We start from the raw sequence: 15,812 nt of genomic DNA, 5'->3' as shown, positions 1-15,812 counted from the left end.
GCCTATTTCTTCCTATTTACAGAAACAAGAGGAATGTAGTCACGTGTACAGGGAAGAGGACGAGACAAAGGGAGAAACGATCAGAAGAAGAGCGGGAATTTCAAAATAGTCAACTGCGGTGATCAACCAATGAGCGAACATTCGGGTCTATAACTCCGCCTAGATTTAACCCTCTATGCACCACTTACGGTCACAGGTGTCGGGAGACTGAAGCCAGCAGCACCGATCACACAGGAGCAATGCAGAGGACACGATCTACATAACTATAGTAACTGAACTCAGCACCGAGAGGGTTAACTGCAAAGAACAATCCCGGGATCCTGCTTATGAGAACAGGAGGTATATATATATATATATATATATATGCGCAATTTACTTGGGTGTGAACAGCTCCATTAACATACAGGTGTTATATAGAGTGAAGGCTCATTTGTCCGGATAGCGGGATATAGAAGGGTCTTACCGGGATATTATCAGGAGATTTGCATGTTCTATAACACGGACTCTTTAGGGAGGTAATGAGTGATATGGTGGGGAGGGAAGTAATGTAATCTGGAGAAGATGAATGTAGATTGTAACAGTAACTATAATCACGGAGGAAGATGAGGGCAGTAGTCAGAACATTCAGAGGAGATCCCCCGGAGCAGATAGGAGGGAAATACCGATAGACTGATCAGGTGCAGCGATTATGGCAGGACAGGGAAAAACAAACACCGCAACCACAAGAGCAAAACACCGAGCACACGACCTCTCAGTAGAGAAGACACAAGGAATTGTAGCCTTTCCATAGAACATGTGGGCGGCTCTGAGAAGAGCCTTTGGGTTGATGTGATGGAGCCGAGTAGAAGCAGAATTAACCTCCGAAGCCGTAGAGAGTGCGGCCCTGGCGCTTGAGGGCGTACACCACGTCCATAGCGGTGACGGTCTTCCTCTTAGCGTGCTCGGTGTAGGTGACGGCGTCACGGATGACGTTCTCCAGGAAGACTTTCAGGACACCGCGAGTCTCTTCATAGATGAGGCCGGAGATGCGCTTCACACCTCCCCTGCGAGCTAGACGGCGGATGGCAGGCTTGGTGATGCCCTGGATGTTATCCCGGAGCACCTTCCTGTGCCGCTTGGCTCCGCCCTTACCGAGACCTTTTCCTCCTTTACCGCGTCCAGACATCTTCTCTATGTAGCGAGTAGATTGCAAGATACTGAGTGCGGCCGAGTCCGGCTTATATAGCACATGGGCGGACCTGAAAGAAAACTAGAACAAAGATGACATCATCCGGGGGCGTTTCTTTTAACCACATTTACATTCCTGACCCCTCCCCCTTTCCGTTGATTGGCTGAACACGAGACAAGAAGGTTTTGAATTTCCCGCCCATTCCAAAACGTTTGCTGCATTTTTCCGATTCTAAATAATCAGTTTTTTTTTCTTACCGCGATTCTCCCCAACATTCTAGAGAAGAGCAGTCGTCATTGTACCGAGCGGGAATGGTGATCGGGCAGGTGTGTGAGCTGTATGTTACACACATGGGAGAGGATCAATAGCAGCACAATAATCTGTCAGGTGTATAATGTGTGTGCGGGGAGCAGCAGATGGCAGAACAAATCTTGTGAATGGATCGATCACTCGGGCAGCATTACCAGGTCTACAGGACTGCTCACCCCCGGGCACCAAGACTCTGCACACATTGTACGACATTATATGGAGCCCCGATATGTGCAATGAGAGTGACCGAGAATAATCGTCCGAGAGCCTGATCCCACGTGTTAATACCATAAAAACAAATAAACCCATCAATTCTCAGGATGGATAACACCATGTGTACAACCAGTTAACGAAAGAGTTAAATGTACCTCCAAATTTGGGTAAATCAATAACTTCCTTAAATCACATCTATCCATAGAGATCGTCTATTTATCACAGCAGTATAAATCCTTACAGTTACAGTTTATACAGATCAGATACATTGTGTTACAATAGCGACACCTGGTGGTGAGAGCTTTGTATTATACTCTTTACATGTTACCAAATTGTAACAAGTAATATTTCCCAGGTGCTGACACAAGTTACAGAGATACAAATAGATACAACTATGGATGGTGACTAAGACTTACACCCCCTGCTTATTCTATACCAGATATAAGAGCAGCTGAAATTGTTGTGCTGTTATTGTAAGAGTCTGTAAGAGGATCAGGAACAAATAAATACATCTGCATTGTGCTTGATATAACAAAACATAATAATAAAGTGATGTAATATAGAAGAGTTTGTATATTAGGATGTGGAGCTACAGATTTTCCATCTCCCAGATCCTGAATTATGTGATCTCCTTGTTGGAGTTGCGGGGCAGGAGCTGTGGATTTATAGTGTTTTGTTTAGTTTTTTAATTTAATCCATAATTACATTAATACCCATAAAATCTAATTATGAATTAAATTATTTAATTGTTCACTAATGATGCATCCACTAGTTATTGATCATTAATACATTGATTAATTATTATGGTTGTAAATATTTATAAATTATATGATCCATGTAAAAGGTGGATATCATGGGGGATAGAGATGAGCGAACTTACAGTAAATTTGATTTGTCACAAACTTCTCAGCTCAGCGGTTGCTGACTTTTCCTGCATAAATTAGTTCAGCTTTCCAGTGCTCCAGTGGGCTGGAAAAGGTGGATACAGTCCTAGGAAAGAGTCGCCTAGGACTGTATCCACCTTTTCCAGCCCACGGGAGCACCTGAATGCTGAACTAATTTATGCAGGAAAAGTCATCAACTGCCGAGCCGAGAAGTTTGTGACGAATCGAATTTACTGCAAGTTCGCTCATCTCTAATGGGGGGATATTAATCAATTCGTGTTGTGGAAAGTTATTTGAGTAGACTGATTTTTCAGCAGTGTTTTTTGGCGCAATGTGTTAAAAAAAAAGGAGTTACTGGAAGATATTTTATTTGCGCAATAGTTACCAAAGTGTGGTCCAGGCTTACTTAGGTTTTTGACTTTTCAAAGAACTTTGCCCTCAAAATTTGTGACTTTTAGAAAAGACTTTGGTTTCTGAGCTATTCGGTTTGTCACACAAAAAAAGCACAAAAAGTGACTGCGCCTGGCAACTTGCTACAAAAGTAAACAAAAAGAAAGTCCAAATGACTTGATAAATCCCCCCACCCCATGTTCCTTATAATATGATATAATGGCATAATATGATATGTATCATGTTAATCCAGGGATCCCTCTAGTGGTGCATAGTAATAGTGCAGCAAGTTTTTCTTAGATATCAAGAAGATGGAGGCCGTGATTGTGACATAATGGCCACGCCCCCTTGTGACATCACATCACACCCACTCTATTCATGTCTATGGGAGGGGACGTGTTAGCAGACACGCCCCCTCCCATAGATATGAATGGAAGGGGTGCGGCATGACCATGACATAAACCACAACTGCCCCAGGAACCCTGCATTTGTTTAGAAAGTCGGGTGTTGCGGGAGATCACGGAGGTCCTGCTACTGGGATAGGGGATAAGATGTCTAGCAGTGGAATACTTCTTCAGGGCAGGCAGTTGCACCCACCCCCACTTCTTGACAAATATTCAGAACACGTATTGAGGTGGTGGTGGGGTGTACTCTCTGAGTCCTCAGCATGTCAATAACAGGTAACTAATACTGTTTGTAAATCATATGGCATAATAGCGTGCACTATGAGGGAGATGTGACACTGTTGGTTGATAGTTGTCTCTGGGAATATTCCAATATGTGCACCCTATCTTGTGTTTTTGGGGTTGGTGTTTTTTAGGGGTGGGCCATTTTAAAATGGGAGGGCTCTCTGTTGCTGTATGTAATCCTTTTTGTAAATAATAAAGCATTTTGTGGACACTTTCTTGTGTCAGTCTATTATAGGTTATTTAATTTTTGGAAACACTTGGAAAAAGCCATTGTGTGTTCCGATACCTTAGTGTGCATTTTAACACTGGAAGAAATCTGACAACAACCAGGGATATTTTATCCACCCTCAAGGGTAGAATCAGAGAGAGTATTCAGTGCAGTAGGATCCGTCATCACCCCCTAAGACAACAAGTCTGCCAGCAGCATGGAACATGTAACCTCCTGTGCCAGATGCCACTGAGAAGACAGTACAACCGCCACCCCTGCATCATATAGATCACATACCAAATAGATCATATTCATCACATAGGTCAGTGATGGCAAACCATATTGAGTGCCCAAACCGTAATAAACACCAACTTTTTTTTTCCCTCAAAGTGCCAGCACAGCAATTAAATCAGAATACTGAGGTTTAGGTTTAGAAAAAACAACTTAGGTAGGCAGTATGTTCCCCCACAATAGGTAGGCAGTATGCTCCCTCACATTAGGTTGTAGTTCCCCCACATTAGGTAGGCAGTATAGTTCCCCCACATTAGGTTGTTGTAGTTCTCCCACATTAGGTTGTAGTTCCCCCATATTAGGTTGCAGTCCTCCCACATTAGGTGCAGTATAGTTCCCCCACAGACATACAACCTTCAGCCATATATAGTGTATGGCTGGAGGCTGTATGTCTGTGTACAGCCTCACAGTGCTCCATCCATCGCTCCTCTGGTCAGGGGTCATGACCTAATCTTAATAGACCATAGCAGTAGGTACCGGGACCGGAGGAGCGGTGGTCGGAGCGCCGAAGCTGAAGTGTAGCTGGTAAATTACCATGTTGGCCAGCGCGCGTCCTCCTCCTAGATGCTTCGCTCCTTCGTTCCTATGGGCGCACGCATGCACTACCTCCCTGCGGCCCCTGCATTTTTAAAGTTAACGCGGGGCCGGAGAAAGGTAATCAGGGACATCTTTGTGTTCGAAAAGATCTTTCGGGACACAGGGATTTCCCGGTTTACCCTGCCTGGCAAACTATGGCTGCGTGCCCACGCGTCCCATAGGTTCGCCATCACTGACATAGGTCATATAGAGGTGTAAATAATAGATATTATATACAATCCTGTATTCAGGATATGGATCCTTCTTCATGGTATAGTCAAGTACATCATATTGATCATATAGACCATATTAGTCATATAAATAATTTCCTCCATTATGTGAAGTACCCATCTACTATAAAGCAGATCACATTGATCAGTATCCCAAAGGCTTCTCGGCCTTTTGGCTAAGATCAAGTGTAGTATCTGTTCTTATCAGTTTTCATGCTGGTGGGGATGGGTGCTGCATGGAGGATGCAGGTGTACCAGGGCTTTCCGGGGCTGGTTCTGAGGAATCAGCTCGACGGCTGCCCCGATGTGACCTGTTCCCTCCGGGTCTCGCCATGAGGCTGAGAGGGTCTAGAGCCGAGGTACTTTGTGCCTCGGGCAGTGGTGACCCCGAGGTGCCGAAACTCACTGGGAGGATGGACTCACTGAGTTAAAGCACGGGCACCATAATCTCTTCCCCTTGTGGCACTCACCTCTTGATTCCCGGCCTTCTGGCTAAGATCAGAGAAATTTTTATAGATCCGGCCGGATGTCCGGGCAGTATATCTGCACACATTCACTTATTTATTTCTTTTTTTTCTCACTGTGTCACTTTTTGTGTGTTGTGTGTTCACAGGATTTGTCAGGATGCGGTAGCCCTTCTGGGTGTCCCTCCTGGCGGTCTAGGGGAGGTGTGTGTGGCCATTAGGTTTCGCACCTCCCTGCAAACACCCCGGGTACTCCTGCTTTGGCAGGGTACCTACCGTAATCGGCTCTGCGGGCAGATACCTTGGCTGACGCCAAGGGGGATGCCGGGAGCATTTGTGGTCCCCTAGTAGCTTCGGCGAAAAGGGACATCGAACCTGGAACCTCGCAGGTACCTTTTGGTCCAGGGGCGAAGTGTAAGGTTTGTTGGGGGGGCCTCTCTCCTATCGGAGAAGGGCTTGCGATAGACCGCATCCTTTGTGCACGTTTTTTTTTAGTGTAACACGTTTGCACTTTTTCTTGCACTTTGGGTGAATCGAAAGCACGTTCCTCGGCTTTAGATAAAAAAAAAAATTAAACCATAATTAATACCATCCACTTACACCACTACACCCCGTGGTCCTGCCATATATTGTGGCTCACCACACTACCACTAGAGTGGTTCCTATGCTTCCTGGCTGACCAAAACATCAGCCAGGAGCCATAGTAACTTAGAAGTGGTCTGTGGTCACCACCTGCAGAACCACTTCTTTACTGGGGGCATCTTGCTAATTACCTACAATGTCCATCTGTTGTCTGTTCCATTTGCACAACAGCATGTGAAATTGATTGTCAATCAGTCAGTGGCATGTAGTTCCCCCACCCCCACCCCCTCCCTAACATTAATGTACAGGGTACATTAACACGGGCAGGGGTTTACAGCAAGTTTCCCGCTAAAAGTTTGAGAGAAACACACTGTAAACCTCCGCTCGTGTGAATGTACCCTAAAAACACTACACTTCACTAACCCAAAATAAAGAGTAAAACACTACATATACTCTACACCCTTACACTGTGCCCCCCCCCCCCCAAATAAAAAAATTAAAAAAACATCTTTTAAGTCAGATTTTCCAAAACGGAACCTAGAGCTGTTGCAAAATAACAACTCCCGGTATTGCCCGACAGCCATTGACTGTTCAGGAATGTTGGGAGCTTTGCAACAGCTGGAGGCACCCTGTTTGGGGAAAACTGACATACAGTATTTTTGGTGGAGGAAGCAAGTGTAATGCTTGCATCCAGGTCCACCTCTATGAAAATCCCTAATTTAGGCCTCAAATGCACATGGCGCTCTCTCACTTCGGAGCCCTGACGTATTTCAAGGCAACAGTTTAGGGCCACAAATGCGGTATTTCCGTACTCGGGAGAAATTGCGCTACAAATTTTTGGTGGCTTTTTCTCATTTTACCCCTTATGAAAATGTAAAGTTGGGGTCTACACCAGCATGTTAATGTAATTTTTTTTTTTTGTATAACTGTTTATTTAAAGAATTTTGTATTTTAATACAGAAGAAAAATACGACATATGTACAGTGAGCATACAATATATAAAGCAAAATTTGCAACCTTATATATAAAGGAGAAACACTGTAGAGATGAAGGAGGAGGAGAGAAAGGGAAAGAAAGTAAAATTAAAAGAGAAATAATTATGAAATAAAAAATTAAAATTAAAAATAAAAGAAAGAATATAAAATAAAGAGAGAATATTGCATGGCCATGGCGCATCAGTGGTTATTCAGAGAATCATCATAATCCTCCCAAAGCCTCCATATCTTCTGAAAGAAGTGTAATTTTATTTATTTTTTTTACACCAACATGCTGGTGTTGCCCCATACTTTTAATTTTCATAAAAGGTCAATGGAAACAAAGAACCCCAAAATTTGTAACACACTTTCTCCCAAGTACGGAAATACCCCCATCTGGGGGCGCACAACAAGGCTCAGGAGTGAGAGTGCACTATGTGCATTTGAGGCCTAAACTGGTGATTTGCACAGGGGTGGCTGCTGATTACAGCGGTTCTGAAATAAACGCAAACAAATAAACACCCACATGTGACCCCATTTCAGAAACTTCCCCACTTATGGAACGTAACAAGGAGTTTAGTGAGCATTTACACCCCACAGGTGTCTGACAGATTTTTGGAACAGTGGTCCGTGAAAATGACAGCCAACTGTTACAAAGCCCACTGTTACAAAGATCTGTCAAATGCCAGTGTTATGTAAATGCTCACTGTACCCCTTTTTTATGTTCCTTGAGGGGTGTAGTTTTCCAAATAGTATGCCATGTGGGGTGCTTCTCGCTGTTCTGGCACCATGGGGGCTTCCTAAATGAAACATGCCCCCCAAAAACCATTTCAGCAAAATTCGCTTTTCATAAGCCCATTTTTGCTCCTTCCCTTCTGAGCCCTCTAGTGCACCCGCAGATCACTTGAGGAATTTCCTTACTCGAGAGAAATGGGGTTTTGGGGGACATTTTAACCTATTACCCCTTATGAAAATGAAAAATTTGGGGTAACATAAGCATTTTAGTAAAAAGAATTACATTTTTCATTTTAACGTCCAACGTCAAACACTTGTGGGTTGTTAAGGCTCACTGTACCCCTTGTTATGTTCCTTGAGAGATTAAGTTTCCCAAATGGTGTGCCATGTGGGGTGTTTTTCACTGTTCAGGCACCATGGGGGCTTCCTAAATGAGACATGACCCCAAAAACCATTTCAGCAAAATTTGCTTTCCAAAAGCCCAATGTCCATCCGTCCATTCTGAGACCTCTAGTGCACCTGCAGATCACTTTACATCCACGTATAATATATTTCCTTACTTGAGAGTAATGGAGTTTCAAATTGTGGGGGATATTTTCACCTATTACCCCTGGTGAAAATTTAAAATTTGGGGTAACATCAGCATTTTAGGTAAAAAAATATATTTTTTTTCATTTTCACGTCCAACTTTATTGAAAATTTGTCAAACACCTGTGGGGTGTTAAGGCTTACTGTACCCCCTGTTACGTTTCTTGAGGGGTGTAGTTTCCAAAATAGTATGCCATGTGGGGTGTTTTTTGGTGTTCTGGTACCATGGGGGCTTCCTAAATACGACATGGCCACCAAAATCTATTTCAGCAAAATTGCACTACAAATTTTTGGTGGCTTTTTCTCCTTTTACCCCTTATGAAAATGTAAAGTTGGGGTCTACACCAGCATGTTAGTGTATTTTTATTATTTTTTTATACCTCATATGTGGGTGAAAAATGCTCTGCGGGCGCACAACAAGGCTCAGGAGTGAGAGTGCACTATGTGCATTTGAGGCCTAAACTGGTGATTTGCACAGGGGTGGCTGCTGGTTACAGTGGTTCTGAAATAAACGCAAACAAATAAACACCCACATGTAACCTCCCACTAATGGAATGTAACAAGGAGTTTAGTGAGCATTTACACCCCACAGGTGTCTGACAGATTTTTGGAACAGTGGTCCGTGAAAATGAAGAATGTAATTTTTCATTTGGACAGCCCACTGTTACAAAGATCTGTCAAACGCCAGTGGGGTGTAAATGCTCACTGTACCCCTTTTTTATGTTCCTTGAGTGGTGTAGTTTTCCAAATAGTATGCCATGTGTTTTTTTTTTTTTTTTTTCGCTTTTCCGGCACCATGGGGGCTTCCTAAATGAAACATGCCCCCACAAACCATTTAAGCAAAATTTGCTTTCCAAAAGCCCAATGTTGCTCCTTCCCTTCTGAGCCCTCTAGTGCACCCTCAGATCACTTTCATCCTCATATAATATATTTCCTTACTCGAGAGAAATGAGGTTTCAGATTTTGGGGGACATTTTAACCTATTACCACCAAAATTTGGGGTAACAAGCATTTTAGTAAAAAAATTAACATTTTTCATTTTCACGTCCAACTTCCACGCAAAACTGTCAAACACCTGTGGGGGTGTTAAGGCTCACTGTACCCTTTGTTATGTTCCATGAGGGGTGTAGTTTTCAAAATAGTATCCCATGTGGGGTGTTTTTGGCTGCTCTGGCACCATGGGGGCTTCCTAAATGTGATATGCCCCCAAAACACCATTTCAGCAAAATTTGCTCTTTAAAATCCCATTGTTGTTCCTTCTCTTCTGAGCCCTCTAGTGCACCCACAGAGCACTTTACATCCACATATGATGTATTATCTTGCTCGAGAGAAATTGGGTTACAAATTTTGGGGGACTTTTTCTTCTTTTACCCCTTGTAAAAATAAAAAATGGGTCTACAAGAACATTTTAGTGTAAAAAATGCAGACTTTGATTTTTCTCCTCCACTTTGCTGCTATTCTTGTGAAACACCTTGTTAAAGTAGAATATGTCATGTAAAACCAATCTCGGAATCAGAATGAAAGGTAAAAGCATCTCAGAGTTATTAATGCTTAAAGTGACAGTGGTTAGAATTGCAAAAAATGCTGATTTGGAGTTACATTGTGTTATTTGAGTGTTCCCTTTATGTTTCTGAGCTGTGTAGTTCTTTGCTTTTGGGATGAAATGAACATAAGAGAACTGATGAAGCAGATTGCCTCACACTATTGTGCCTAACACATGAGATTCCACTTATATCCCTCCAAGTAAACAGGTACCAGCCCATTAATCTAACAGATTTGAAAAACTGGAAGCGCCTGGAAATGTTTTAGATCTAAAAGTTATAACACAAATATCATCAGGTCTGGATGAAGCCTCAGAAGCATTTACTGCATTCACAATGAGGACTGAATCCATCAGCCTCATCTCCTGTCCTCTGGGGACCTCTAGTGGTGGTTTGTAGTATAGTTTCCATCTGTCTTCATGTGCTGTATGTAAACTCACTGCCAATCTTCATATCCTATTAACCCCTGCAGTGACCTTTCAGGTGTTTTGTCTTTGATCAGTTCACTTTGTTGTTACATCAGTAATTATTCTATTTAGAAACATTATAATTGAGGCTTTGAAGCGCTAATATTAATCATCTGAACAGAATAGAAAAAATATATAGTTTCCCACCGAGATCTCTCCTGTATCGACGGGCTCCCGGTCGGCGGCTGTAACCATCAGTCTGTGCACACGGTTGGTTCCCTGTGTTATTTCATACATTTTATCCTACAGCCCAGTACACACTACTGATCTCCGCACAGCAGCTTTATCCCCTGTACATCTGATCAGAGGAGCCGCATCATCTATTTACTGGATGTTTTATTGATGATTTGTATTTCTGCCTTTTACCATCCAGTGATCCAGTTGTATTTTACCCCTTTTATTTGTTCTCTATTTTTATTACATTGTACATTTATTGTTTATGTGGATATAGAAGAAAGTTACTGTCAGTTCTAGTCCCAGGAAGATCTCATCCCCCATAGACCCCTGATCACACCCAGCAGATTATTACCGCAAGAACAATCAGGGGCCGGAGGTCTAGGAGAGAATTTCCCGGACGATCTCTGCAGATCTATAAACGATCAGGTATAATCTCCGTCCATCGTCCTCTCTTCTCACTTTATTCTATCACATTTTATATGGATGAAGAGTAAAAGATCGGGAGAAGCGATCAGCAAGATCGGGAAATCACTGTCCACGAGGAGCCGATAGATACACAATGAACACAAAGTATGGAGCTATAGCTCCGCCCCCAGGCGGCAACAAACGGTTAAATCATTGTTAACCCTTCAGTGACCGCGGTATTTTTTGGTCGTAACAATTTCTGCTCTTTGTTCCCCAACAATCCTCTCTCCTAGACCTCCGGCCCGATTGTTACTGCGGTAATAATCTGCTGGGGGTGATCGGGGGTCTATGGGGGATGAGATCTTCCTGGGACTAGAGATGGCGCAGACCCTCCCTGTAATGTGTCTGATCGATTGTTTCCTGCCCAGTCTGTCTGCGATCAGATCTGATGGTGGGAATATGTATACAGGACCGAACCGATAAGAGATCTGATCGTATCCGGGAGACACAAGGACCTGAATCTCACAATTTGTATAGATGTCCCGGCATCTAAACGGAACCGCAGAAAAGCTACGGGAATCCCGGCGATACCGATCACCACTGTGATACCGATATGTCCGGTCAGTGCAGGAGACACAAACCCCAGACCCGAGACACAATTACTTATTCTGGCGTTAACGTATATATACGGTGCTGATATAACCAGCAGCCAGATTATGTATCACAGACCGCGATCCCGGAGCAGCACAATATGTACAGTATAAAGCGGCTGCACTGGTATAAACTCGGCCACAAAGAGAATAAAGCTAATTCTAGCAGATAGAAGCTCCAGCTCTATTATAGACAATGTGGCGGCTCTTAGAAGAGCCTTTGGGGTGACAGCAGGAGGCGGAGCAGGTTACTTGGCGCTGGTGTACTTGGTGACGGCCTTGGTGCCCTCGGACACGGCGTGCTTGGCCAGCTCTCCAGGCAGCAGCAGGCGCACGGCGGTCTGGATCTCCCGGGAGGTGATGGTGGAGCGCTTGTTGTAGTGAGCCAGGCGGGAGGCTTCCCCTGCGATGCGCTCGAAGATATCGTTGACAAAGGAGTTCATGATGCCCATGGCCTTGGAGGAGATGCCGGTGTCAGGATGGACCTGCTTGAGCACCTTGTACACGTAGATGGCATAGCTTTCCTTCCTGGTCTTCCTCCTCTTCTTGCCGTCCTTCTTCTGAGTCTTGGTCACGGCTTTCTTAGAGCCCTTCTTGGGGGCTGGTGCAGACTTGGCGGGATCAGGCATGATGATCACTCACAATCCTTCTTCACTAGAAGAGAGAGAAAAATGATGCTTTCTCCTCCCACCGCAGCCGTATTTATATGCAGCCCATGCAAATAAGAACTGCTGTCTGCTCGTTATTCTACAGGAGGAGCAAGTCATGTGACCTGTGGGAGTGTCATTAGCCCCGCCCAGTGAATGATTTATTGGTGTTTCTTCAAGTCTCGTCACCATTGGCAGGATTCACATCTACCCAATCACAGGAGCCGGAGCAGAAACATATAAAAGGCAGCAGAAAGAGAATAACGGTGACATCTCGGAGGAAATTCTCTTGTACTGTTAGGATTCACTTATCATTATGTCTGGACGCGGCAAACAAGGAGGGAAGGTTCGGGCCAAGGCAAAGACCCGCTCATCCCGGGCAGGACTCCAGTTCCCCGTCGGTCGTGTGCACAGGCTCCTCCGCAAAGGGAACTACGCCGAGAGGGTGGGCGCCGGTGCTCCGGTCTACCTGGCCGCTGTGCTGGAGTATTTAACCGCTGAGATCCTGGAATTGGCCGGTAATGCCGCCCGGGACAACAAGAAGACCCGCATCATCCCCCGTCACCTGCAGCTGGCCGTGCGCAATGACGAGGAGCTGAACAAGCTGCTGGGTGGGGTGACCATCGCCCAGGGAGGCGTCCTGCCCAACATCCAGGCCGTGCTGCTGCCCAAGAAGACCGAGAGCAGCAAAGCGGCCAAGAGCAAGTGATCACCGCTTATCCCAGATCATCCCGAACACCAAAGGCTCTTCTAAGAGCCACCACATTGTCTCCTACAGAGCTGGCGCCGCTGATCTTGTCTAATAAGGATTAGATTTCTTATGACATGTTCTTTATACAGGGGTTATAGTAGAACTGAAGTTTCTTTCATTAAGTGTGAGACGGATTGGACACCTTCACTTCTGTTTTTCGGCTCTTTAAAAAAAATCTAAAGAAAACTGTTCCTATAGCAGAATGTGACCCTCCGGACAAGGACAGTTTCCTGCTCACTCCATCCCCGCTACCCTCACTAAGAGGGATGGGTACAGTTTCTACATATGGATTTTTGGGGTGCAGCCAGCCTTCCCCCCGCGCCGCACTTATGCCATCTGTCACCTACCTGTTCTAAGACTACAACTCCCACAGCATGCACTTACAGTGGGGGACATGCTGGGGGTTGCAGCACTTACAGTGGGGGTTGTGGCACCTACAGTGGGGGACATGCTGGGGGTTGTGGCACCTACAGTGGGGGACATATTGGGGGTTGTAGCACTTACAGTGGGGGACATGCTGGGGGTTGTAGCACTTACAGTGGGGGACATGCTGGGGGTTGTAGTCTTAGAACATCTAGCGGGCAGAGGGTGGATTTGCGGCGCAGGTGGGAGAATGCTGAATGTTGTTCTGTTTGTGGTAAACGAGACTGATCGGAGCTGATCTGCCGGTAATGTGATCTCTACGGTGGGGAGTAGCGGATTATTACAGCAGGAAGATCCCCTGAAATATTGTTACATATCTGTTGGCTGTAATCTCCCCATGGAGTATAACCCCCATCATTACACGTTTAGGGAAATAATTCATCCCCTTAACCCTCTGTCTGTAGAAGGCTCCGCCCGCACATCATGTTAGAGATCATCGCTCTGTAGAGACTTCTCCGCATCAGCCTCACTAGGATCCCCTCATCTGATCCTCCGTTTCCCCTCCGCCGCCCTTGTCTTCTCCCTGGACAAAGACAACAACATAGGAATGTAATCACGTGTACAGGGACCAGACAAAGAGCGGGAAATTCAAAATCTCCAATGAACATAAACTATCTGGGTTATCGCTCCGCCCACAAAGTTAACCCTTCAGTGTCCTCGTTATTTATGCTCTTCGTTTCCCCTTCATAGCCCATGGTCATGTGTCAGGAGACTGAATCCTTACAGACCGGGGGGGCGCTCTTCTCTAACCCCAGAATATGCACTGCAGTCCCCGGAGCCCCCGGTCACATTACACTGCAGTCCCCGGAGCCCCCGGTCACATTACACTGCAGTCCCCGGAGCCCCCGGTCACATTACACTGCAGTCCCCGGAGCGCTCTCTGCTTCACTAGTCCCAATCCCTATATACACTTACATGGTGCACTATAGTAGAGCGCCCCCATATTTAGTCTCCATTCGGGGCTGCATTGACTTTATATTACGTTTTCAAGAAATAAGCCCAATAATTATCCGGATGGATAAAACACCATGTGCACAACCTATTATCTAAAGGGTTACATTAACCCCAAATCTCTGGTAAATCAATTGTTTCCTTATATCTATCCATAGATCGTCTATTTATCACAGCAGTATAAATCTTTACAGTTACAGTTAATACAGATCAGATACATTGTGTTACAATAGCGACACCTGGTGTTGAGAGCTTTGTATTCTAATCTTTACATGTTACAAAATAGTAACAAGTATTTGTATTTCCCAGGTGCTGATACAAGTTACAGAGACACAAATAGATACAACTATGGATGGTGACTAAGACTTATAATAACACAGCACAATAATTTCAGCTGCTCTTATATCTGGTATAGGATAAACAGGGTGTATAAGTGTCCTAAGGGGATCTAGAACAAATAAATACGTCTGCATTGTCCTCAATATAACATATAATAAAGTGATGTAATATAGAAGGTTTGCATATGAGGGTGAGGAGTAACAGATATTTATCTCCAGGATCCTGAATTATATGATCTCCTTGTTGGAGCTGCGGGGCAGGAGCTGTCACCTCTGACCGGGCTCCGGGGAGTGTTCGGGCCGCCAGGAGAGGAGAGAGATGCCGCAATATAGAACATGATCCGGGGAGAAAGGAGACAGGGATAGCGGGGACCGGAGAGGACAGCGGAGGGAGCGGAGAGCAGTGAGGGGGTCCGAGGGGCTGAAGATGGAAGTAGAGGTAAGGAGCAAGAAGGAGAAAAGTCCGGAGGAAACAGCAGCACCTGGGATCCTCCAGGATTTACTCCAATGGCTGTAAAGTAATAGCCCCGATCCAGATACAATAGATCCCCTATTCTCTGTAGGATTATATCCCCGGATCTCTCGTCTATTATCTTTTGGTCTCCAGCTTCTTATTGTGACTTGTTTTTCCTCCCAGAATATAGTTGCACATGACCTGTATGGATTCCTGTGTATTATTGGGATCATAAAGTGAACATTACAGTGATGTATTACAAGGATGAGAGAGGAAAGACCACATACCGGCCTCTGCACTATTCCTGCCCCTGTTTGTTGTCGTATCCCCTCATTCTCCCGAGGAGTCCGGATAATATTGCTCTTCACCGGGAAACCCGGATCCGAACCTGGAGATATTCAGGCAGCATTGATTAAAATATTGGGTGAATGTTTGTCAATTTGTCCATCGCGGCTTTTTGCTTAGGGATTCGTCACATTCAGTATAAAGGTTGTTGTGTCATCTGCCTTAATACAAACCTAACACTAAATCCTAAATCTAGAATTAATGATATTTATTCTGAAATAAGAAGTATAAATGTCTATTATGATTTAGTGAAAAGCTCCATAGGGTCTTCTTGTCTCTATCTTATACAGCAGGAGGCCGCGGCTGTAACACATAACCTGTCCCTACTGCACAAGTCATATCGTTGTTAGATGTATTAGTTA

The 15,812-nt window shown here is 44.7% G+C and overlaps 3 protein-coding genes and 1 pseudogene across 3 annotated transcripts in view; 2 read left to right on the top strand and 2 right to left on the bottom strand.

Moving 5' to 3' along the window:
• The window catches only part of LOC130267519 (uncharacterized), a 125,018-nt gene extending 122,527 nt beyond the window's left edge, over window positions 1–2,491 (bottom strand). Inside the window, exon 1 of the mRNA XM_056517464.1 lies at window positions 879–2,491. Coding sequence (XP_056373439.1) covers window positions 879–1,165 — 287 coding nt within the window. The 5' untranslated portion in view covers window positions 1,166–2,491. The remainder of the gene's footprint in view (window positions 1–878) is intronic.
• Window positions 2,492–5,114: 2,623 nt separating this feature from the next.
• LOC130267850 (U2 spliceosomal RNA) lies at window positions 5,115–5,274 on the top strand (annotated as a pseudogene).
• A 6,452-nt stretch (window positions 5,275–11,726) lies between these two features.
• LOC130267537 (histone H2B 1.1) lies at window positions 11,727–12,170 on the bottom strand. Its single transcript, XM_056517484.1, has one exon. It carries the CDS (start codon window positions 12,168–12,170, stop codon window positions 11,790–11,792), a length of 381 nt encoding a protein of 126 aa, XP_056373459.1. The 3' UTR covers window positions 11,727–11,789.
• Window positions 12,171–12,504: 334 nt separating this feature from the next.
• On the top strand, window positions 12,505–12,897 carry LOC130367498 (histone H2A type 1). The gene has a single exon (XM_056569921.1). It carries the CDS (start codon window positions 12,505–12,507, stop codon window positions 12,895–12,897), a length of 393 nt encoding a protein of 130 aa, XP_056425896.1.
• The last annotated feature ends 2,915 nt before the right edge of the window (window positions 12,898–15,812 follow it).

Source organism: Hyla sarda, chromosome 4 (genome assembly GCF_029499605.1).
Source record: "Hyla sarda isolate aHylSar1 chromosome 4, aHylSar1.hap1, whole genome shotgun sequence".
Lineage (NCBI taxonomy): Eukaryota > Metazoa > Chordata > Amphibia > Anura > Hylidae > Hyla > Hyla sarda.
Note: the sequence above shows the minus strand (reverse complement) of the source record. Positions and strands in the feature narration are given on the sequence as shown.

Coding starts and splice junctions, on each gene's coding strand:
- LOC130267537 (XM_056517484.1), bottom strand. CDS start 12,170: ATGCCTGATCCCGCCAAGTCTGCACCAGCCCCCAAGAAGGGCTCTAAG.
- LOC130367498 (XM_056569921.1), top strand. CDS start 12,505: ATGTCTGGACGCGGCAAACAAGGAGGGAAGGTTCGGGCCAAGGCAAAG.